Below are 19,838 nucleotides of genomic sequence, written 5' to 3' on the forward strand. Positions count from 1 at the left end.
TTATCCCCAGGAGAAGCCTCCTGTAGTTTATTTGAGTCGTATCAAACAAGACGACCAAAGGAAGGACAAGCAGGGCCTCTACAGAAGAGTAAAGAAATGGGAGCTCTCGGAGCTGAGACTTATAGATGGAAAGAGCGCTGATACTGAGGTAGTTAGATTTAGATTTAATAACGATTTGAAGTCGTTTTGGTAAAATTGTAATTTTCACTTTCTTATTTATATTTACCTATTTTTATCTTCTGCTTTCCAGGTATACATGTACATATTGTCATCTCTCTCTCTCTCTCTCTCTCTCTCTCTCTCTCTCTCTCTCTCTTTTCTCCAGGTTCCTGAATTTGATCTCCATTTCGAGAAGACTACCTTCAAATGGGTTGCCAGCAATGTAGTAGAGAAGAAAGCTTTTGTCGTCTGTCTCTATAGAATGGCTCACAAATATCTGCCACGTAACAAGCCAGAGTTTGTCCATTTTGATGAGGAGAGACTCCACGAGTTATTAGCCACTGCTGAAGCCGGTGGTAGAGGGAGAGAGATTGAGGAGGAAGCAGTTCAACAAGGTAAAGGGGGAGGAGTAATGGGAGGGAGAGAGAGAGGAACATGCATATCATGTGAATGTTCATGTACATGCTCTCTCTGCCAATTATATATATACACATGTAGTTATACATGTATATGTACATGTATATATTATTATTTTGGCTATTGGTTAAAAATAGTTTGGTAATGCATGTACATGTACGTGTATTAGTAACTGTATGCTATACTTTTTCCAACTATTGCTATTTTTTCCTTCCTCCCCCCCTCTCTCCTTCCAGAGGATTATCAGGAATTATCCGAAAAGGAACAAGAGGATCTTGAGAAGCTCCTCAAAGAGGAAGAGGAGAAGACCGGGGGTCAGTCTGGGATCCAGAACATCGAAGCATTCACTGAGAACCTTTCACAGCAGCTCTCTAACCTGGACGAGGCTAACATCCACACATTGATGGACTCTGAGACACAGATACACACTCTAATGAAATCCATTGACAATACTACGATAGAGATTGGGGTATGTTACTATATTTGGAATGCATTGTGAATGTTGCTATTTTTAGTATCGCACTGTTCTATTTTTAGTATCTTTGGTAGCCCACATCTTGCAATTCTAGTAATGCATTACAACTGTTGCTTTTAGTAACGTAATGACACTTGGTTTTGTTTTCTTTTGGTTGTTATGTCAATCTTTGTCCTTGAATGTTTCATTATTTATCTTTCTCCTCGTCCTAACCCTCCCCCTCTCTCTCCTTCCCTTTTACACTCGTCCTGTGCCTACTGGCCAGTTTATGTGTGCATGTACATATATATTCTTTTATTTATTTATTTAATCTTTTCTTTCTTTCTCTCTCTCTCTCTTTAGCAAACAGAGTTAAAACTTGCAGTGTATGATGAGTTACTGATGGACGTGAGGTCTAATATGTCTAAACTAACCAAAGACTACTCACGAATAATGATACTGGATAGAAACTTGAAGGCACTTCTCTCTCAAGTTGAAGAAATAGTTGTAAGTTGGAAATAAAACTTTAATAACAATAATTATGACTAATATTAAAGAAGATTTGGGGATACTATTACATGCGTTCTGTCTTATCTTATCTCTTGATGCTTCATTTATTTATTTCTCCTCTCAACTTTCCTCCCTCCTCCTCTTCTTATCTCTACATAAATTCTCCTCTTTCTCTTCATTATTACTCCTCCCTCCCCCCCCCCTCTCTCTCTCTCTCCTTTTTCTTTCTGTTTGTTCAGGAGAAGCTTTACTTAGAGCCAAGAGTGGAGAGGATACTATCCTCAGCTTCATTCCATGATGAGCAGAACATAAGAGAATGTACTGAGTCAGTGAAAAAGCTCCACAATGTCATGAGACAGGAGTTGAGTCAAGGGGTTCAGGTCATGCAGGCTGTCACTGATCAGAACGCTCACTTTTCCAGACTCTCCTTCTCTTTTGGTGCACGGCTTAAAGTAAATTTCATGATGACATATTTTGGCAGGAGTTGGTGTATTTTCACAATTTCTTTATAAACTAGCTGCTATTACATGTAGCTGTGAGTTATTATATCAGCAATTTTCCAGCCCATTTATTACTGAGCATGTTATACCCAGTAAACATGTGTACATGTACGTGTACACGCATGTACATGTATATGTATATCAATATCTTTCCTTGGGTTTTTTGCTTGTCACGGATTTTGTGACAATGGAACTAATAGATTTTTACTTGTCATGGATTTCGTGACAATGAAACTAATGGGTTTTTACTTGTCACAGATTTCGTGACAATAGAATCTTATTTCATTTTTTCTCCTCTTTCTCTCTCTCTCTCTCTCTCTCTCCTTGTATTCTATCCTAGGATCACCTTTGTACCACTTTTTCTCAAAAGTCCACATTATTGTTAAGCGAGCTTACCCAGCGCTCCACCAGTAACCTTCCCTCCTTATCGGCTCACATTCCGTTGCATCGTGACCTTAGACTCTACACTGAACTGACCCACTGGATGAAAGAGTGCGAGAATTCTAAATTCGTTGAAGTCTGTGAAGTAAGCTTGTTCATTTGAGAGAACAACATGTTATGTTGTTGTTATTATTATTGTTTTTATTATTATTATTATTATTATGCATTCACAATTCCTATTGTGTATTAATTAATTCCAGCATTCATTAACACTGTGTCTTTATAATGATTAAAATTAAATACTTGCATGTACATGTACATATATACATGCATGTACATGTATATATGTACATGTACATGAGCTGAAATATGTACATGTACATGAGCTGAAATTTAACTGCTAAATATCTTATACCTTCTCCCTTTCTTTCCCCCTAAGGCCTATTGTATAGAGTTTCAGAAAGTCTACGATAGCGAGATTAAAGCTTTCATGGCGGACATTAAGTCTCATTTCAGTCGCACCATTGATCCTCGTAAAGGTGGTGGGAGTCCAGCCATCGGGGGCGGAGCTCTTTCAAAGGTGAGGGTGTGGTTTTTAATGATACAGCTGGTTCTGATCTAAATTGCATTTTTTATGAATTTTTAAAGTTGCTCCAAAATCCAGCCAAAGTCCCTGTACTAGTACAGGGTCATTGGCCAAATTTCACCAAAAATGACTAGGAGAGAATTCTCAACTTTTATTACATTTTTTGATACATATACATGTTCTTATGTTGCGTAGAAAGTTTGAGCTGGTTCCGATCAAGTTTGGATTTTTTACGAATTTTTAAAGTTACTCCAAAATCTGGCCAAATTCCTGTACTATATAGTACAGGATCATTGACCAAAATTTTGCTAAAAATGACTAGCAGAGAATTCGCCATTTTTATTATACATGTACAATGTACATGTATTTCTGATACTTGTCCTTATGTTATTATTAGAAAGGTTAAGCTTACGTCAAGTAAAAATGTCAGTCTTCTACTTGATAATATACTGTATATCTTTCACGTAAATTTACAATTTGTCTCATTTTTAGTTTGCTGGCTCTCAGGCTGATCTATCGCATCGTGGCAGTAACCTCAGTTTAAACTCTCCGTCCATTCGAGGCATGTCTGCCTCCTTGCTGGATTTCTCTATGACCAGCCAGACCTCCCTAGCAACTCCAGATCCTAGCAAGCCAAGGTGGGCGGGTCTGTGGGTGTGGTCTGGTTTATTATTAGTTATTAGGTTTGATCAGGTTTTTATGTTGGTCCTGGAGCAGTTGCAGCCTCTTTGTGTCTCAGAAGAAAAGTTCTGTACGACTTTCTTTCACTTTCCAAGACAAGAAGAATCCGAAGGAGTGAGTTTTGTGTGTGTGTGTGTGTGTGTGTGTGTGTGTGTGTGTGTGTGTATACGTGTATACGTGTGGAATATTTCAAGGTGACTTTAATTTTACGATCATAAAAGTAAAATAAATTTTCATTAGTTATAATGAAGTTAGTGCGGCTCCGTAAAATTAAAAACATGTGAAAATTGAATAATAATAAAGGCCATAAAATATTCCACTTCTACTGTACATGTACATGTACATGTACATGTACATGTACATGTACGTGTACGTGTACATGTATATGTATCTCGTTATCTTGTATTTTATTCTTCTCTTCCCCTCCCTCCTCTCTCCCTATATACAGTCATCTCCTCCAACTTCAAGACGTACTGAAGGTGATACTGAAGATGGCGGAAGAGCTGATGAAGGCGTGGAGGAGTACGATGGGAGTATGAGAGACTTCTTTGGTTTGATGACAAAAAGGAATCCGGACAAGTCACACATGCTAGATGTTGGTTTGATGGCGCGAGGACTGGTGGGATTCATGCAGCACTTGTTTGGCTGCTTGTTGAAGGAATTGGAGTCACTCATTCAGTTTGGGGAGAAAGTGGAACCATTGTGAGACATAGATACATATGTTATACATATTATAACATTAATTTTTTCTCTCTCTCTCTCTCACTCTCTCTCTCTCACACTCTCTCTCTCTCTCTCTCTCTCTCTCTCTCTCTCTCTCTCTCTCTCTCTCTCTCTCTCTCTCCCCCTCTAGTAATTCTTTATATTTGTTGGTTGCTGTCAGCCAGAGGGTAATGTTTGCTCAAGAAGGTGGCAAGTTGTCTTATTTGGATAATTGTTTGGCAAGTTCATGTGTCATCCTTAAAAGACTCTTTAACAAACTAGTGGTATGTGCTTGATACTAGAAAAATACATGTACATGTACATGTACACATATACATGTACAAGTGTTAACTCTCTCTCTTTTTATCTCTCAGACTAGTAGAGAGAAGGCCATTAAAGAGTGCAAGGTTCCTCGTAAAAGTGGAAAGTGTGGAGTCATTCCGAGCGTCCGTGAGTTCATGAGGTTTGCCGAAAAGGCCGAGAGCATCGTCATGGGAACCGACCGTCGCTCTGAGCTCGATCAAGCATATAAAACTCTAATTAATGCCCTTTTTGACTGCATCAATCGCCTCTCTGAAGAGCACCCTAAAACGCCTAGAAATGTCGTACTACTGGGTAAAGAAGTGATGGAGATTTTATCATATTATATAATTCTATTTCTTTCTTTTCCAGAGAATTATTATCAAGTATATGACAACCTGAGCCAATTGAAGATATCCTGCCTGGATCAGGAGAGAGAGGAAGCTAAGAAGAGATACCGTCTCCATCAGCAGCAGTACGTCATTACTTGCCTCGGGAAACCCCTCGACAAACTAAGCACCTTTTTTGAGGGAGTTGAGAACCTCCTCGGGTCCGGAGTGAAGCCGGAACAGATTGGGTTCTATAGTCATTATAATAAAACTGAGTTAGTCAAGTGTATCCAGAGCTATCCTGGGAAAGAGGTAAGGAGAGAGAGAGAGGGAGAGGGGGGAGGGAGAGAGTGAGCAGTAGATTGTATATTAGAAAGAGAAAGATATACAAGAAAGCTACATGTACATTATGATGTACATGTACAATGTATATGTGTTGTAACTTGTAAGTTCAGTAGTTGTGGGCTGCAGAAAATTTTATTCTCCCTGAATTTGTGTTAATAATGCATTTTAATATTCAATTTTAAGTAACTTTATTAGACTAAGACAGTTTTAGTAAAGCATATCCCTTGATCTCTAGCTGATATGGGATTACTTTAAAAATAAAATTTATTTAGCATTTCTATGGGACACAGTAGCATCAACTGATAGAGTAAGTACATGCTCTATCAGTACTGATCAAAGTGTTACTGGCCAGTAGGATTATAATGTAGATTATTAGAGTACATGTACAACCATTTCACTAAAGTAGTCCCAAGGGTGCATGTATACAGAATGAATTGGTTTATTGTCTATTAAAGTTCATTTGTATCTTGTAAACATTTTCTCAAATGTGCCATTGGGAGTTGTAATGCTAATAATTATATGTACATGTAGTACATGTGCTTATTCTCTATTCCTTTCTTTACTTCACCTTACTCTTACTCTCTCTCTTTCTCCTTCTCTCCTCCTCCAGGTTAAGAAAGGTCTAGAGAAGTTGTACAAAAGATGTGACAAGGATCTTAGCGAGGAGTCGGGGAGACTGAGGGTTGTGTGGGGGGCAATGCAGGAAGCATTCATCAATCAGTACGATCACTTCACCAAACTAATGGAGAAATGTTATCCAGGGGCTAACATGCAGCTGGAATTCAAACTAGCCGATATTATAGAGTATTTCCGTTCTATCTCCGACGATAAGTAGAGCCTGTTGCTAATAATTGCGGGAGACATTTCTTCGTGTTTTTCTTTTCTTTCCGTTCAAAAAGACAATTTTTATTGCTCATTTGTGTGTGTTGATTCTAGTTTTAATTGAAATATTCTTTATATTATCATAATAATAATAACAATAATAATAATAATAATAGTAATAGTCTTGTAATTGTGTTATTTTTTAGGTTTTGTAAGAAAATAAATATAATAATAATAATAATAATGATAATAATAATGGCTATTTTGCATTCTATGTCCTCCATAACAGCATTTATAGTTTAATGATAACAGCAGAGAAGATCAAGGAATAAGAGAGAGAGAGAGAAATGACGGAATGGGCAGAAGAAGCGCGTGTGACCGAGACAAAGGGAAGGATTATGGAGAAGAGATTGTGTCATTACCTAATTCAGCTTCGTGTTGCTTAGAAGCATTCGCCAACACTAAAGAAACCAGTTCTTTGGCTGAGTGAGTGTGGTCATTAGTAGCAGGCGGTACTAGTGCGCCATAACTAACAGAGACAGTGATGGTTGGTATGTACTGACTATTCTCTGAAGAAGATTGAGGAAGATTGTCTTCTTCTTTTAACAAAGTTTGTCCTAGTGCCCTCGTTAGGCAATCAGTCACAACTTGTCTCACATCTTCACCATCAATCATCGACACACCTCCTTCCCCTCCTCCTCCTCTCTCTCCTACTTGAGCAGTGACCATACTCACACCTACTGATGCCTGGAGCTTCCCTGTGCTTCCCTGCCCGTTTGCTAGAGGTACACGTACATTAGTGATACCCCTACTCTCCTTTCCTTTACGACGATAGTCTGGAGTGATAGCATTTCTAGAGTTGAGACTAAAGTCTGGGGTCGCGGATCTGTTTGAGATTAGGTTTGGTTCGCTGCTTGTGATGTCGAGTGAGCTATAAGTTCTTTTTCTAATTCGTTCCTCGTGCATTAGTCCACTCAACGACTCCAAGTGCTTCATCGTTTTCTTGTACTGCTCTTTGTGGATGTCTATGTCTTTCTGTAGCGACAATATCTTTGTCTTTATTCCCTATTTAAGAGGATCGGAGAGTAATATGGAAATGAACACGCCCCTAACTTACGACTAGTTTCTTGTTGCAGAGGTGTCTCTCTTCGTAGTACGGTCTATGGGGTTGCTATGGTGATGGCTGTCAAGGCAACGGGGCTTACCTTGATTTCCTAATGGTACGTTTTAATTTAGTCTCAAGAGTGTGACAGTCCTTCTGTATCTTTTGATATTCAACGGTGAGCCGCCTGTGCTCAATCTCGCTCTCTACCTTATTCCTACTGGCCTTCTCCACCTGGAGGGAGGGAGGGAGGGAGGAGATATAAATAAAGATAAAGAACACATTATGATAGGGATATTATGTATCAGGTATGTGATGTATTTGGCACAGGTAATCAATTGCATTATGCCTTTAAAGAGCCTTATTAGTTAGTCAATTAAGATCTTACACACAGAGGATATTCATACAGTAATAATGTACTTACAATATATCCCATACATCATGCACTTACTCTCAGTGTAGCATTGGCTAGTGTTTCTTGCCAAGCTTCATCAATGGCCGTAGCAGATGACTGGGACAGGCTCCGGTCCCTCTCTCCTCTGCTCAGCTTCTCTTCATCTTCCTCGTCCGTTCTTGATTCTTTTAGCTCATCAATGCTCTTCTCCGCTATCTTCAGTGTCTCTTTAGCGGAGTCATACTCGCTGTTAGCTCTCTCGAACGCTAGGGTAGCATTATGGGCCTCTCGTTGCAACTAAAATAAAAACAATAATATCAATAGCAGCTGTATAAGAGTAAAGTCTTGCTTTAAATACAGTACATGTATATTTATCATTATACTTTTATGTACCTCTTTGGCTTTTCTCCACATGTTCACAAACGGCTCGGTCTTCTCTATGGCAGTGTGCAGTCGGGATTTCATGAGTGCTAGCTTCATTTGACTCTCCCTCTTTACTGACTCATATTCCTTTCTAGCTTCCTGTACAATAAAAAATAACAAATAAATATAAAATAAGTTATAGACAAGTTATAGAGAAGGGAATAATAGTGAAGAAGGATACACTGTCTTATAAAGGAGGCGGACAATAGGAAAGTGTATACTAAAAGGAGCTGCTTTCGATTATCATTGTCTTCTCTCTCCCTCTCATTTGAAACAGAATGAGTCTATTTGTGTGATGATTATGATTTCCTCTTTATTGTTTACAATAGCAACAAGAGAGTCAACATTAACCTAACACTAAGACAACACATGCTCTCTGCATCTCTCTCTCACTCTAACCTTTTCCTTCTCTCTTCATTATTATTATTATTTACATTCCTTTCCAATTCCTATTCCCTACCTTCCTTTCCCCCCCTTTCTCTCTCTCTCTCGTTGCATACCAGTAATGCCTTTTCTAGTCTATTAACATTGGTACCAGTGTCTGTGAGTGTATTTAAATCAACCTACAACAGAAGAGAGAGAGTAAAAACTAAAAAGAAACAATAATATTTTTATAAGAGTACAGATCACACTGACAACTTTAAAATATAAATTAAACTAAAACCCAGTTCCCAGTCACATAAGGTATGCACAAATTAAAGGCTCTCTCTCTCTCTCTTCCTCATTCATTTCTTATTTACAGCAATAGTCTGTTCTATTGATTCATCTAATTCTTCATCTTCATCCTCTATCCCATACAGTTCCTGTGGCTGTAGGTCAGTACTAGCCACACTCTCGGGCGTACAGGAGCGACTGGGATCCTCTAACTCTCTCCCCTCCACTACATCCAGGTGGTTTTCAGCCATCACTCAGTCAGAGAGGAGAGGACAGCAGATAGAGAGAACTTCAGAAAAGAAGACTGCGTACTTGATAATGCGCGAGGTAAGGGCGTGGCTCATATCAGAATAGGCGGAGACTTTTAATAAAAAGGGCGTGGCTCACTCTCATTAATAACTCTTCTGAGGAAAATCAGGAAATGAAAATGTGTTCTCATAGAGTTGCCATTTTTATTCTCTCTTTGCTTGTTTGTGCAAGTGCTGTCCTTGGAGAAGCAGAGATTTTGAACGCAGAGGATTTCAAAAAGGCTGTTGCTGCTGGACCTGTCTTCGTTAAATTTTTTGCCCCATGGTAAAACAGAAAATAGTCTACACTCACTTCTCTTTTATCAATTAATTATATTTCAATTGTTTAAGGTGTGGTCACTGCCAGAGGTTAGCTCCTACTTGGGACGAATTGGCTGAAGCTTTTAGCGGGAGTTCAGTGAGAGTAGCAAAGGTACGATGTAATTAATTAACCACGGATAATTAAAAATAATGTAACTATAATGATGATGGTTCTAATTATAGGTTGATTGTACCCAAGAAACTCCGTTGTGCAGTGAAGAAGGAGTCAGAGGATATCCCACGTAATGTCCCCTCTTCTCCTCATTAAAATGATTATATCATTTTTAGTCTTAAGTTGTTCATCGGAACCCATCCGGTACTTTATTCCGGACAAAGAGATCTCAGTTCTCTCAAAACCTTTGTGCTGCAGCATGTGGAGGTGGTTGAGGTAGGCCTCCCCTGCTTATTATAAAGGAGTACTTTATTCTATAGGGAAATGAAATCGGTTTGGTGGAGCTGAGTGATGAGAATTTCATGGGTTTCTTAGAAAAGTCCGGAATACAATTTGTAAAGTTTTATGCTCCTTGGTAAGTTGAACTTGTTGTAATGATAGGGCAAACTTTAAAAATTCGTAAAAAATTCAAACTTGATTGGAATCAGCTCAAACTTTCTCCGCAACATAAGTACATGTATATGTATCAAAAAATGTAATAAAAGTTGAGAATTCTCTCCTAGTCATTTTTGGTGAAATTTGGCTGATGACCCTGTACTATAGTACAGGGACTTTGGCCTGATTTTGGAGCAACTTTAAAAATTCCTAAAAAATCCAAACTTGATCGGAATCAGCTCAAACTTTCTACGCAACATAAGTACATGTATATGTATCAAAAAATGTAATAAAAGTTGAGAATTCTCTCCTAGTCATTTTTGGTGAAATTTGGCCGATGACCCTGTACTATAGTACAGGGACTTTGGCCTGATTTTGGAGCAACTTTAAAAATTCCTAAAAAATCCAAACTTGATCGGAATCAGCTCAAACTTTCTACGCAACATAAGTACATGTATATGTATCAAAAAATGTAATAAAAGTTGAGAATTCTCTCCTAGTCATTTTTGGTGAAATTTGGCCGATGACCCTGTACTATAGTACAGGGACTTTGGCCCAATTTTGGAGCAACTTTAAAAATTTGTAGAAGATCCAAACTTGATCAGAATCAGCTCAAACTTTCTACGCAACATAAGTACATGTATATGTATCAGAAAAAATTATAAAAATGAAGAATTTTTTCTAGTCATTTTTTGGTGAAATTTGCTTGATAGGGACTTTTGCCCTATTTTGAAGCAACTTGAAGTTTATATTTGTTGATTTGTAGGTGTGGTCATTGTCAGAGGTTAGCACCAGTTTGGGATGAGCTGGCCACTTATTATAAATCGGATTCATCAGTTCACGTAGGAAAGGTAAGGTATGGAGGGGAATGGAAATGAAAGAGAAGACAGGAGAGAGAAAAAACTTCCTCCATAATGTACTTTAAAATATTATGTATATAGTAGGAGAGCTGTAAGCTTTTATCCTCATGGCCTTTTATTATGCTATAATGTATGCCTCTAACTTTTTGTATGCTGGTTACACGATAATTAAATCCTGTTTTTCAGGTTGACTGTACTCGTTTTGGTGACCTGTGTAGCAGGTATGGCGTTAAAGGTTATCCTACTTTATTGACGTTTGGCGGAGGGATAGCTCTTGATAAATATGATGGGGAGAGGACTCTGAGCTCACTCATTGCATTTGTGAGCAAACAAAGTGGCCATGATGATGATAAGGTTGCCAATACTGCTAGTGAAGATCAGAAAAAGAACAAAGTAATATCTCTCTTTCTTTATCTTGTTTCTGTTTCATTTTTGACTTTCATATTATAGTGTTATTGAGTTACAATAGTAATCTTTATAATACAATACGGAACTGATTAATTAGTGAATTTATTATAGGGTCATCCTCTTTCTCCCCTTGTTCTTACTGCTGATAATTTTGACAGTTCAATCAGCGAAGGGATCAGCTTCATAAAGTTCTATGCGCCTTGGTACGAGATTTTATGTACATTTTGTGAATATAATACATATAATTGTAGGTGTGGTCATTGTAAGAGATTGGCGCCCACTTGGGACCAACTGGCAGAAATGGCTCATGAAACAACTCATGCTACCATTGCTAAAGTAGACTCGCTGGGAATGAGTGCCATTGTTTGACATTATTATAATTTTAGGTTGATTGTACAGCAGAGACAAGCTTATGTTCTCGCTTTGAAGTAAGAGAGAGAGAGGGAGGGAGGGGGGAATGAGAAAAAAACAGTAATGTCAGATGCAGTTCAAGCTTGCTGTGCTACTTGGTTCATTGGTGGCACAAACAGTTTTTCAGTCTTGAATTTCCTTTCTTTTTCTTCTCAATCCTTTCCCTGTACAGATCACTGGGTATCCTACATTAATATTGTTCTCTGATGGCATAAAGAAGACTGAATATAACAAAGCAAGAGACTTGGATTCTCTGCTAAGCTTTCTTCATGAAAACGAATAGAGGGACTTCATTTCAGGAGATTTAATAATAATAATAATAATAATAATAATGATGTTGATAATAATGATGACTGATACTAGATCTACTAATATATTTGTTGCATAGTAGCAGTTTATCCAATTAAATTCATCGTTTCTTCATTAATGTCCACAGAGTTGATTTTGGCATTATAATAATTATTGATTTGACTTGGCATCCAAAGGGAGTGTCCAGCTATAAAAGTCATGGATTCTCTACAGAAAGTGACATTATCATTCTCTCCAGGAAATGATGTGTTCTGCTCGAGGTGTTATTTTTGTCTTACTGGTAGCTTATCATGGAGCTGCTCTAGTCCTTGGAGGAGCTGAAACCCTGAGCGAAGATGAGTTTAAAGATGCTATTGCTGATGGACCTGTATTTGTCGCATTCATTTCCCCTTGGTAACACTTTAGTCTAATAAATAAATCAACATTAAATTTTGCATTACTTGATATATACTTGGTTTTAGGTGTGGCTTTAGTCAAGCCTTAGCTCCTATTTGGGACAATTTGGCTAAAGATGTTAAAACAGTGAAGATAGCTAAGGTAGTAGGATTGCATTTTCTTACATATTAAAATAGCATAAACTACCCATTTGTATTAATTTTTTGTTTAGCTAAAAAACTTCACACTTTTCTGCGCCAATCTGCGGTGTCTTATGCCTCATTTGGCACTTCAAATTTTCATCTAATTTGGCACTCAGCAATTTATTATTACATGCAATAAAATCATAACAATCTTGATTGAACCTCGGCAAAATTGCAATCCTATAGTTAAAGCATGTGTCAATCTCCATGCTAAAATGTGCAATTAATTTTTGCTCAGATCTTGATTTGCATGTAAATATTAAATATAATTATTGCACTAGGTGGATTGTGATCAGGATCGTCAGCTATGTGAGAAAGAGGACGTAGCTGGATTTCCAACGTATGTAATCCATGCATGGTAATTCTTTTATTTTATACCTTTTTTATTAGTCTTATCTTGTACGTCAATGAAAGGCCTATATTATTTAAAGGAGATAGGAAGCTAACTGCATTCAAGGAATTTATAAACAAGCATATAGAGGTATTCTTGAAATGAGCTTGTATTATGGTATTATTATGCAGAATTTATAAATGTTTTTAGGAAGATAAAGAGATTGGTTTTGTGGAACTGACCGATGAAAATTTTTCAGGTTTTCTGAAAACATCTGGACTACAATTTGTCAAGTTTTACAAACCTTGGTAAGCTGAAGTTGTAATCCTTGGATTGTATTGTGTGTGGCTGTATTTAAAGAGTTAGTTGATGACGTGAATGTAATATCTATTCATTGCAGGTCTGGTCATTGTCATAGTTTTGCACCAGTTTGGGAAGAGTTGGATTTGTATAACTCGGATACATCAGTTCACATAGGAAAGGTAAGAGAGGAATGGAAATAAAATATTCTGCTTCAGTAAGAGAAAAGAGAGGAGAAAAAGACAGAACTTATGCATCATAGTATCCACTTTACAATTAATACATAGTTTGCTTGCTTTTTATAGGTTGATTGTACTGTACAGACAAGTTTGTGTGCTCAATTTGAAGTAAGAGAGAGAGAGAAAGAAAAGGGAGAGAAAGAGGGAGGAGAAAGGAAGGAGGTGAAGCAAATTAATTTATGAAATTGAGCTCTCTTTTAATTGCATGCTCATTCATTTTTTTTCTGTACAGATCACTGGCTATCCTACATTACTTTTATTTTCTGATGGCATGAAGAAGGCCGAGTATTATGACAAGGAAAGAGATTTGGAGTCGCTAATAAACTTTCTTCATGAACACAAATGATAATGACAACTGCAACAATAATAATAATGAATAATCAGTCATTTATTATCAGTCTAGATTGCTATAGTTTATATTAAAGCCAAATTTTAGGCTAAATTTTGGAGCAACTTTAAAAAATCCAAGTTTGATTGGAATCAGCTCAAACTTTCCACACAACGAAAGAACAGACTCGGAGTTGAGCCACGTGGTTTCCGTATTCTTTAGTCTAGAATCCGGGATTCAATGTAAATCTATGGGCGTGGCATGGTTAAAGATGGCGGCTGACATGGTGAGAAAGCTGTTGTATGTACTAGAATCACTCCTTCACTTGTGTTCTGTCTTGTTTAGGGGTTGTTACTGCTGCTACCACTAGTTTATCTGGCTCTACTATCGAGCGCGTTACCTTGTAAGAAAGACAGAGAGTGGCCAGGGAGAGAATTATATACATTTATTTTTCCTATTATTTCTGGATTTATTTATTTCTTTATGGTATGATTTTTCTAGCTCATGACCCTCTCTCTCCTGCACTCCATTATTATGAAAAGCTACACAAAGACAACGTGAGGCACAAGATTGTACGTGACAACATGCCAAGACTTGAGGACAACCTTATTGAGCTACACCTCGACATTCATTCAAAGTAAAGTACCCCATGAGACCTAGTGGTCACCATAGGGAACTGGTTTATTTATATTATTATGAACATGTACTTGATACTTATGTATGTGTCATGGTTGAGTGATTGGGTGCAATGATAGATCATATTACATCGTTTAAGTTTCTTTCTTAATTTTTTGAATATGTGACCATAATTGACAAAAGGTACCTTATGGCGGGTAGTGAAATTTGCCTTTATAGCCAAGAAAATCCAACTTCCTGAGCTCCATTTATCATAAAATTACTCCACAGGTTGCAAAAAGTTACTATATAACTTTTAAACACAATAGATGTCCAACAGAGCAGTCACAGGTTGATATTTTTCATTATAATGATGAATTTTAAAATCCGCCATAAGGTACCTTTTGTCAATTATGGTCACATATTTTCTTTTAGTTCTTGACTTCTTCTACTGTATTTTTCCTTCTCCTCTCTCTCTCTTAGATATTTCAGATTACAATTATCTCCTACTATCGAGTCCTTCCATCCGTCATTACAATCTCAGTCCTCTCATCCAATCAATTTCTCTGAGTTCTTTCATGGTCACGTATTTGGGGCAGAGTTCAGTGATGTGACGGCTCATATGACCGAGGATGGGATAATGACAGCTATCATTGTATTGGATATAGAGACATACTACGTTGAGGTAGGTTAAGATGAATTCCTTTGATATTATATTATTTTATTCATTAGCCATCAAGCAGACATATCAAGGAGTCACATGATTATCACATGATAACGTATAAGGCTTCCGATATCAAGTATAACATGACTGGGTATGAAAACCAATTTAAAATTGATATTACTATTGTTGTTATTATTATTATTATTATTATTATCATTATTATGGTTTTTGTTGTAGTGATGCCAATTCTCCATTTTGTGGTCACAAAGGTGCATATAAAGTTAACCACACCCACTACGTTAATTTTGGTAAGACGCCATCAAAAGTGCGGAGTAGGCTAAAGAGACAGGCTCCATCGCCAGTGACCGTTTGTCCAATGTTCCTCGTTGGCTCGACCAGCTTCTATGAGCAGTTTGGTGGAGGAGAGGTGGAAAAAGCTATTAATTATCTGGTAAGATACTTGTGTTTACATTAAATTAATATTAAATTTGTCAGCTGTATAAAATTGATAAATCTACGTCTTTTACACTTCTCTTTCTCTTCCTTCTCCCTCTTTTTCAGCTCTTGTTAATGCTGGATGTCAATCGTATATATAGAACTACTGATTGGTTTATACCTAATGTTGTTGATAGTGCTACTCCTGGTACTAAGGGACTCCAAATTGCAGGAGTATGTTGGAAATTTTTGTAAAATTTACCTCAATTTTTGCTGCTTGTCTTGTAAAATTAATGCTATTATTTAACATGTACTTACATGTATGTGTATTATAAATTTGTTTATGTTAGGTTAATATTATTAATGATGCTAATAATGCCCCTGCTTACAATCAAGATAGCAACGTCATGTCCGAGAATCTTCTAAGAGTTAGTGTCAGACTAATAGCCCTCTCTTATCATCAGCTCTCTTCTTTCTCCCTCCCTCCCTCTCTCTCTCTCTCTCTCCCTCTCTCTCTCTCCCTCTCTCTCTCTCTCTCCCTCTCTCTCTCTCTCTCTTTCAGGAGTTCTCCAGGACAGACTGGAGCAGATATTGCTTGGCTCATCTCTTCATTGGTAGCAACTTCGCCGATAACTCTAGACTGGGCGTGGCTTACATTGCAGATGCCTCAAGCTTCTATCTAGGAGGCGTGTGCTCTCGGCGTAAGCTAAACTTATTATTATTATCATTATTATTATTATTATTATCATTATTATTATTATTATTATTATTATTATTATTATTATTATTATTATTATTATTATTATTATTATTATACTATTTAGGTACTAGTATAAATGGAGTTGCATTCTCTGGTAATACTGGTATATCATCATTTCGTGCTCGATCCAGACTCCTCCTACTTGCTGAGGCTGTTATCATCACAGCTCACGAGATAGGACACAACTGGGGGGCCCAGCACGATGACTCCTCCTCCTCCGAGTGTAGCCCCTCCCCTGAGAACGGAGGGAAGTACCTGATGTATCCCATAGCTCAGGACGGAACAGCTGATAATAATAATGTGAGGCAAACATAATACATGTACATGTACATGTATTAGAAGGGAAAATCTATGTACATGTATGCTTTTCTTATTTTTATAGGTTTTTTCTCCTTGCTCTGTTCGTGGTGTGAGTCGTGTACTAAACACTCATGAAAGTGACTGTTTCACAGGTCAGCTTTGAAATGGTCATGAGAGAGGATTCCTCTTTTAACAATAATATGAATTTTCTTACTAGTGTATGTCGTGTAGAAAGTTTGAGCTGATTCTGATCAAAATCTGATTTTTTATGAGTTTTTAAAGTTTCTTCAAAATCAGGCCAAAGCCCCTGTATTACAGTGCATGTATATCAAAAACTGCCATTATTTGTAATTCACTTTTATTGTGATTGACTCCATGCTTGTTCCCTGCAGCTCCTAGTAATAATTTGTGTGGTAATTTCATTGTTGATGTTGGTGAGCAGTGTGACCCTGGTCCTACTGGTGTTCTTTCTGGTGGTGACATGTGCTGTACTGTCGGGTGCAGGTACAAAGGGAACGCCACACATACTTACACATGCAGGTTAGAATTAGGAATACTTTATTATTATCAATTATCAATTAGACTTTAGAATGCACATACACGTACGAGTATTGAAGGTTTTATTTTTTAAAATCCTTTCTCTCCCCCCCCCTCTCTCTCTTCTCTTCTCTTCTTTATATATTTTATAGTGATACTAATCATGAATGTTGTCAGGGTTGTTTCATAAGTAGAGAAGGTTCTATCTGTCTCCTTCGACAGTATGGGAACTTAGGCTGCCTTGCTAATGAGACATGCAAGTAAGGGAAAGGGGAGGGAGAGGAGAGAAGGAGAGAGGGAGGGAAAAGTGGCTCAATCATTCATTAGAACTACTTCAATTGTTTGATAGTGGTATGGACAAAACTTGTCCAAGTAGTGTGACAAGTGCTCCAGTTGATACTCCTTGTGGATTTGAGTAAGGCATAATAAAAGATACAGCATTATTATTTTTATTTTAAAATCTTTCGCTTTCTCCTTTACCAGAGGTATCTGTGTTCCTACAGCTGACCCTAATGATGATGTAAATAAAACCGAGTGTAGGCAGTTTTGTGAACAAATGGACCTTGAAACATGTCACTGCACTGGTCAGCCAGTAAAACCTAGCATTAATTAACTATACTGTACATGTACATTTACGATTAACTAAGAGAAAATTTCGCTTTTATATACTCTTAATTTTAATTTTACATGTACACATGTACATGTATTATTTTACATATACGTATACCTTTAGGTGAGGATCAGTGTAAGATATGCTGTAGGGACGGTAGTGGTGCTTGCAGTCGAATCAATAATCCTTCAATGGATCTTCCTGATGGGAGCTTTTGTGAGGGAGGATCCTGTCAACAGGTTATTAATTATTTAATTTTAATTAATGGACCACACCCTTTAATTGCATTATTATTATTATTATTATTGTCATGGTTAGGGTACTTGTGTTTTATCTGATCCAGATCTCGTGACATTTCTCTCTGACCTTTTTGGAAATTTCAGCACAAATGCTCTCCGTGAGTGGCTATGAAACTTTTTGAACCTTCATTTCTCTCTCCCTCTCCCTCTCTCTCTCTCTCTCTCTCTCATTCCCAATAGTTCAGTTCTTGTATGAGAATATTGTTGGCAGTGTCATTGTAGTTTCTCTATTCGTCTGGATACCAGTGTCTACTGCTGTGCACGTATTTGTAAGTTAATAATATTGTTTATAATGAAGAACCCTCTCCTAATCATTTTGATGAATGAATTACATGTATACCTCATGTATGTATTTTAGTGATACAGCTGTATTAGTAACATGTTACTCAAATAAGTTCCTTATTAAATGTCAGTATCATTATGTGCCATATATAATGTAGGACATTTGGTGGGAGAAGAGAAGAGAGAAGAAGAAGAAGAAGAAGAAACAAAAAGATGACGAGAAGAAACTAGTTGAGAGCGTGGATTATGACTCTGATGACCCTGACAATCCTAAGGAAATTGAAGAGGTCACAGAAGAAAGGAAATTTCGTGATAATAAGGACCCAGAAAAAGATCCAATAACTCACCACCTGCTGGATAAAGAAACTGTTATAAATTAGTGTTGATTATGAGTGGACAATTAAAGTATTTTTTAACCCTTTCAATGCTCTTTTCCCCTCTATTACTCTTGATTTTATTAAAGCATAGATTGGATATTTTTTCTTCTCTTTGTACATGTGTATCTTGTAAGATGTACATGTACTTACAGTATATTTTTGTGATCTCCATCTCTCTCTCTCTCTCCATCATTCCTTCTACAAATACTTTATATGTACATCAGTTGAAATATTCATTGCCATTGTCTTCAGTTGCTGTCAAAGCATTCTCCTCTTTTTCTTGACTATAAGCAGAAGTTTAAAATGGAGGAGAAACTGGTTTTTCTTCTTGCTTTTGTTATTCCTCTCTCATGCTCTGCTCCTCCTCCTAATTTTGTTGTCTTTTTAGCTGATGAGTAAGAGCTTGTTTGTTTTTTGGTTGTATATACAATATACGTAATACATGTATCTGTTCTTTTTTATATATTACTGTTTTAATTTTATTTTATATTGTAGTCTTGGTTACGGGGATTTGAGTTCATATGGCCATCCTACAATTATCACACCAAGTAAGAAAAAGGAGAGAGAGAGAAGGAGAGAGAGAGAGAGGGGGGGAGAGAAGGAAAAAGGGACATGAATAAGTGGTGATATAACCTAATGCTAGTCTTTATTTGTATATGTTTATTAATTATTATTTGATTGCTTTGTCTGATATTGACTTAATTCTTTCCTCCTGACAGCAGTTAACAATACATTCCATGTGACTAGTTCCTGTTGATTGTTTTTGATTTATGTCCTTGTTAACTATGCATTGTTCTTGTAACTGACATGAATTATTATCCTTTCTTCCTTTGTGTTTTCCTCCCCTCCATCTCTCCCCCCACTCTCTCTTCCTCTCCCTCTCCAGATATTGATTCTCTAGCTGCTACTGGTACTAAGTTTACACAGTTCTATTCAGCCTATCCAATCTGTACCCCATCAAGGAGTGGACTACTAACTGGTACACATGCATACATGTACATGTACATGTACATGTAATTAGTTGGAATGTGGCCTCAAGTGGTTTATCAGATATACATGTACATGTATACACAGGACGCATGCTAATAATTATACCTCTTTTGTTCCTTCTATTTGTTCTTTTCCTTCCTCTCTTTTATTATCTCCCTCCCTCCCTCCCTCTCTCTCCCTCCCTCCCTCTCTCTCTCTCTCTCTCTCTCTCTCTCTCTCTCTCTCTCTCTCTCTCTCTCTCTCTCTCTCTCTCTCTCTCTCTCTCTCTCTCTCTCTCTCTCTCTCTCTCTC

The 19,838-nt window shown here is 37.3% G+C and overlaps 6 protein-coding genes across 6 annotated transcripts in view; 5 read left to right on the top strand and 1 right to left on the bottom strand.

The window, feature by feature from the left end:
• Positions 1 to 6,350, top strand: part of LOC100633335 (exocyst complex component 1-like) — a 6,857-nt gene extending 507 nt beyond the window's left edge. The window contains exons 2-15 of the mRNA XM_019993981.1: positions 3 to 148; positions 326 to 554; positions 813 to 1,045; positions 1,394 to 1,537; positions 1,780 to 1,992; positions 2,381 to 2,566; positions 2,861 to 3,001; positions 3,500 to 3,645; positions 3,691 to 3,802; positions 4,137 to 4,390; positions 4,542 to 4,674; positions 4,765 to 5,005; positions 5,063 to 5,331; positions 5,975 to 6,350. Of these exons, the coding sequence (XP_019849540.1) occupies positions 3 to 148; positions 326 to 554; positions 813 to 1,045; positions 1,394 to 1,537; positions 1,780 to 1,992; positions 2,381 to 2,566; positions 2,861 to 3,001; positions 3,500 to 3,645; positions 3,691 to 3,802; positions 4,137 to 4,390; positions 4,542 to 4,674; positions 4,765 to 5,005; positions 5,063 to 5,331; positions 5,975 to 6,199 (2,672 nt within the window). The 3' untranslated portion in view covers positions 6,200 to 6,350. The remainder of the gene's footprint in view (positions 1 to 2; positions 149 to 325; positions 555 to 812; positions 1,046 to 1,393; positions 1,538 to 1,779; positions 1,993 to 2,380; positions 2,567 to 2,860; positions 3,002 to 3,499; positions 3,646 to 3,690; positions 3,803 to 4,136; positions 4,391 to 4,541; positions 4,675 to 4,764; positions 5,006 to 5,062; positions 5,332 to 5,974) is intronic.
• A 19-nt stretch (positions 6,351 to 6,369) lies between these two features.
• Positions 6,370 to 9,105, bottom strand: LOC105311938 (SH3 domain-binding protein 5-like). Its single transcript, XM_011404183.2, has 7 exons — positions 8,846 to 9,105; positions 8,606 to 8,668; positions 8,076 to 8,204; positions 7,740 to 7,979; positions 7,392 to 7,522; positions 7,304 to 7,346; positions 6,370 to 7,251 (listed from the first exon to the last, which is right to left on the bottom strand). Exons 1-7 carry the CDS (start codon positions 9,008 to 9,010, stop codon positions 6,583 to 6,585), a joined length of 1,440 nt encoding a protein of 479 aa, XP_011402485.1. The 5' UTR covers positions 9,011 to 9,105; the 3' UTR covers positions 6,370 to 6,582.
• A 34-nt stretch (positions 9,106 to 9,139) lies between these two features.
• LOC100633463 (thioredoxin domain-containing protein 5-like) lies at positions 9,140 to 12,026 on the top strand. Its single transcript, XM_003384779.3, has 11 exons — positions 9,140 to 9,332; positions 9,398 to 9,479; positions 9,551 to 9,609; positions 9,656 to 9,755; positions 9,800 to 9,894; positions 10,681 to 10,765; positions 10,961 to 11,167; positions 11,294 to 11,385; positions 11,434 to 11,518; positions 11,569 to 11,610; positions 11,766 to 12,026. Exons 1-11 carry the CDS (start codon positions 9,181 to 9,183, stop codon positions 11,874 to 11,876), a joined length of 1,110 nt encoding a protein of 369 aa, XP_003384827.2. The 5' UTR covers positions 9,140 to 9,180; the 3' UTR covers positions 11,877 to 12,026.
• A 68-nt stretch (positions 12,027 to 12,094) lies between these two features.
• On the top strand, positions 12,095 to 13,780 carry LOC105311940 (thioredoxin domain-containing protein 5 homolog). The gene is made up of 8 exons (XM_011404184.2): positions 12,095 to 12,295; positions 12,364 to 12,439; positions 12,762 to 12,820; positions 12,871 to 12,961; positions 13,022 to 13,119; positions 13,212 to 13,293; positions 13,417 to 13,458; positions 13,583 to 13,780. The coding sequence occupies exons 1-8, from the start codon at positions 12,144 to 12,146 to the stop codon at positions 13,694 to 13,696; spliced, it is 714 nt and encodes a 237-aa protein (XP_011402486.2). The 5' UTR covers positions 12,095 to 12,143; the 3' UTR covers positions 13,697 to 13,780.
• Positions 13,781 to 13,928: 148 nt separating this feature from the next.
• On the top strand, positions 13,929 to 18,787 carry LOC105311941 (ADAM 17-like protease). Its single transcript, XM_019993982.1, has 19 exons — positions 13,929 to 13,964; positions 14,024 to 14,081; positions 14,180 to 14,315; positions 14,777 to 14,978; positions 15,026 to 15,108; positions 15,195 to 15,408; positions 15,519 to 15,626; positions 15,743 to 15,820; positions 15,955 to 16,093; positions 16,217 to 16,452; positions 16,535 to 16,604; positions 16,845 to 16,992; positions 17,142 to 17,249; positions 17,339 to 17,404; positions 17,473 to 17,573; positions 17,723 to 17,838; positions 17,918 to 17,996; positions 18,079 to 18,167; positions 18,339 to 18,787. Exons 1-19 carry the CDS (start codon positions 13,929 to 13,931, stop codon positions 18,558 to 18,560), a joined length of 2,289 nt encoding a protein of 762 aa, XP_019849541.1. The 3' UTR covers positions 18,561 to 18,787.
• Positions 18,788 to 18,844: 57 nt separating this feature from the next.
• Positions 18,845 to 19,838, top strand: part of LOC105311942 (steryl-sulfatase-like) — a 33,042-nt gene continuing 32,048 nt past the window's right edge. Inside the window, exons 1-3 of the mRNA XM_019993983.1 lie at positions 18,845 to 18,952; positions 19,053 to 19,105; positions 19,444 to 19,536. Of these exons, the coding sequence (XP_019849542.1) occupies positions 18,861 to 18,952; positions 19,053 to 19,105; positions 19,444 to 19,536 (238 nt within the window). The 5' untranslated portion in view covers positions 18,845 to 18,860. The remainder of the gene's footprint in view (positions 18,953 to 19,052; positions 19,106 to 19,443; positions 19,537 to 19,838) is intronic.

This window comes from Amphimedon queenslandica, unplaced genomic scaffold, assembly GCF_000090795.2.
Source record: "Amphimedon queenslandica unplaced genomic scaffold, v1.1 AMPQUscaffold_13484, whole genome shotgun sequence".
Taxonomy (NCBI): domain Eukaryota; kingdom Metazoa; phylum Porifera; class Demospongiae; order Haplosclerida; family Niphatidae; genus Amphimedon; species Amphimedon queenslandica.

What these genes read in the sequence shown, in the direction of transcription:
- LOC105311938 (XM_011404183.2), bottom strand. Translation starts at nt 9,010, where the DNA reads ATGGCTGAAAACCACCTGGATGTAGTGGAGGGGAGAGAGTTAGAGGAT. An exon ending in GACTAGAAAAGGCATTACTG is followed by an intron (nt 8,205 to 8,605) that starts GTATGCAACGAG and finishes TTTATTGTACAG; the next exon opens with GAAGCTAGAAAGGAATATGA. An exon ending in TCTGCAACAAGAAACTAGTC is followed by an intron (nt 7,252 to 7,303) that starts GTAAGTTAGGGG and finishes CCTCTTAAATAG; the next exon opens with GGAATAAAGACAAAGATATT.
- LOC100633463 (XM_003384779.3), top strand. Translation starts at nt 9,181, where the DNA reads ATGAAAATGTGTTCTCATAGAGTTGCCATTTTTATTCTCTCTTTGCTT. An exon ending in GTTCAGTGAGAGTAGCAAAG is followed by an intron (nt 9,480 to 9,550) that starts GTACGATGTAAT and finishes TTCTAATTATAG; the next exon opens with GTTGATTGTACCCAAGAAAC. An exon ending in CATCAGTTCACGTAGGAAAG is followed by an intron (nt 10,766 to 10,960) that starts GTAAGGTATGGA and finishes CCTGTTTTTCAG; the next exon opens with GTTGACTGTACTCGTTTTGG.
- LOC105311940 (XM_011404184.2), top strand. Translation starts at nt 12,144, where the DNA reads ATGATGTGTTCTGCTCGAGGTGTTATTTTTGTCTTACTGGTAGCTTAT. An exon ending in AAACAGTGAAGATAGCTAAG is followed by an intron (nt 12,440 to 12,761) that starts GTAGTAGGATTG and finishes TTATTGCACTAG; the next exon opens with GTGGATTGTGATCAGGATCG. An exon ending in GACGTAGCTGGATTTCCAAC is followed by an intron (nt 12,821 to 12,870) that starts GTATGTAATCCA and finishes CTTTTTTATTAG; the next exon opens with TCTTATCTTGTACGTCAATG.
- LOC105311941 (XM_019993982.1), top strand. Translation starts at nt 13,929, where the DNA reads ATGGGCGTGGCATGGTTAAAGATGGCGGCTGACATG. An exon ending in TAGAGACATACTACGTTGAG is followed by an intron (nt 14,979 to 15,025) that starts GTAGGTTAAGAT and finishes TTTATTCATTAG; the next exon opens with CCATCAAGCAGACATATCAA. An exon ending in TGAAACATGTCACTGCACTG is followed by an intron (nt 17,574 to 17,722) that starts GTCAGCCAGTAA and finishes GTATACCTTTAG; the next exon opens with GTGAGGATCAGTGTAAGATA.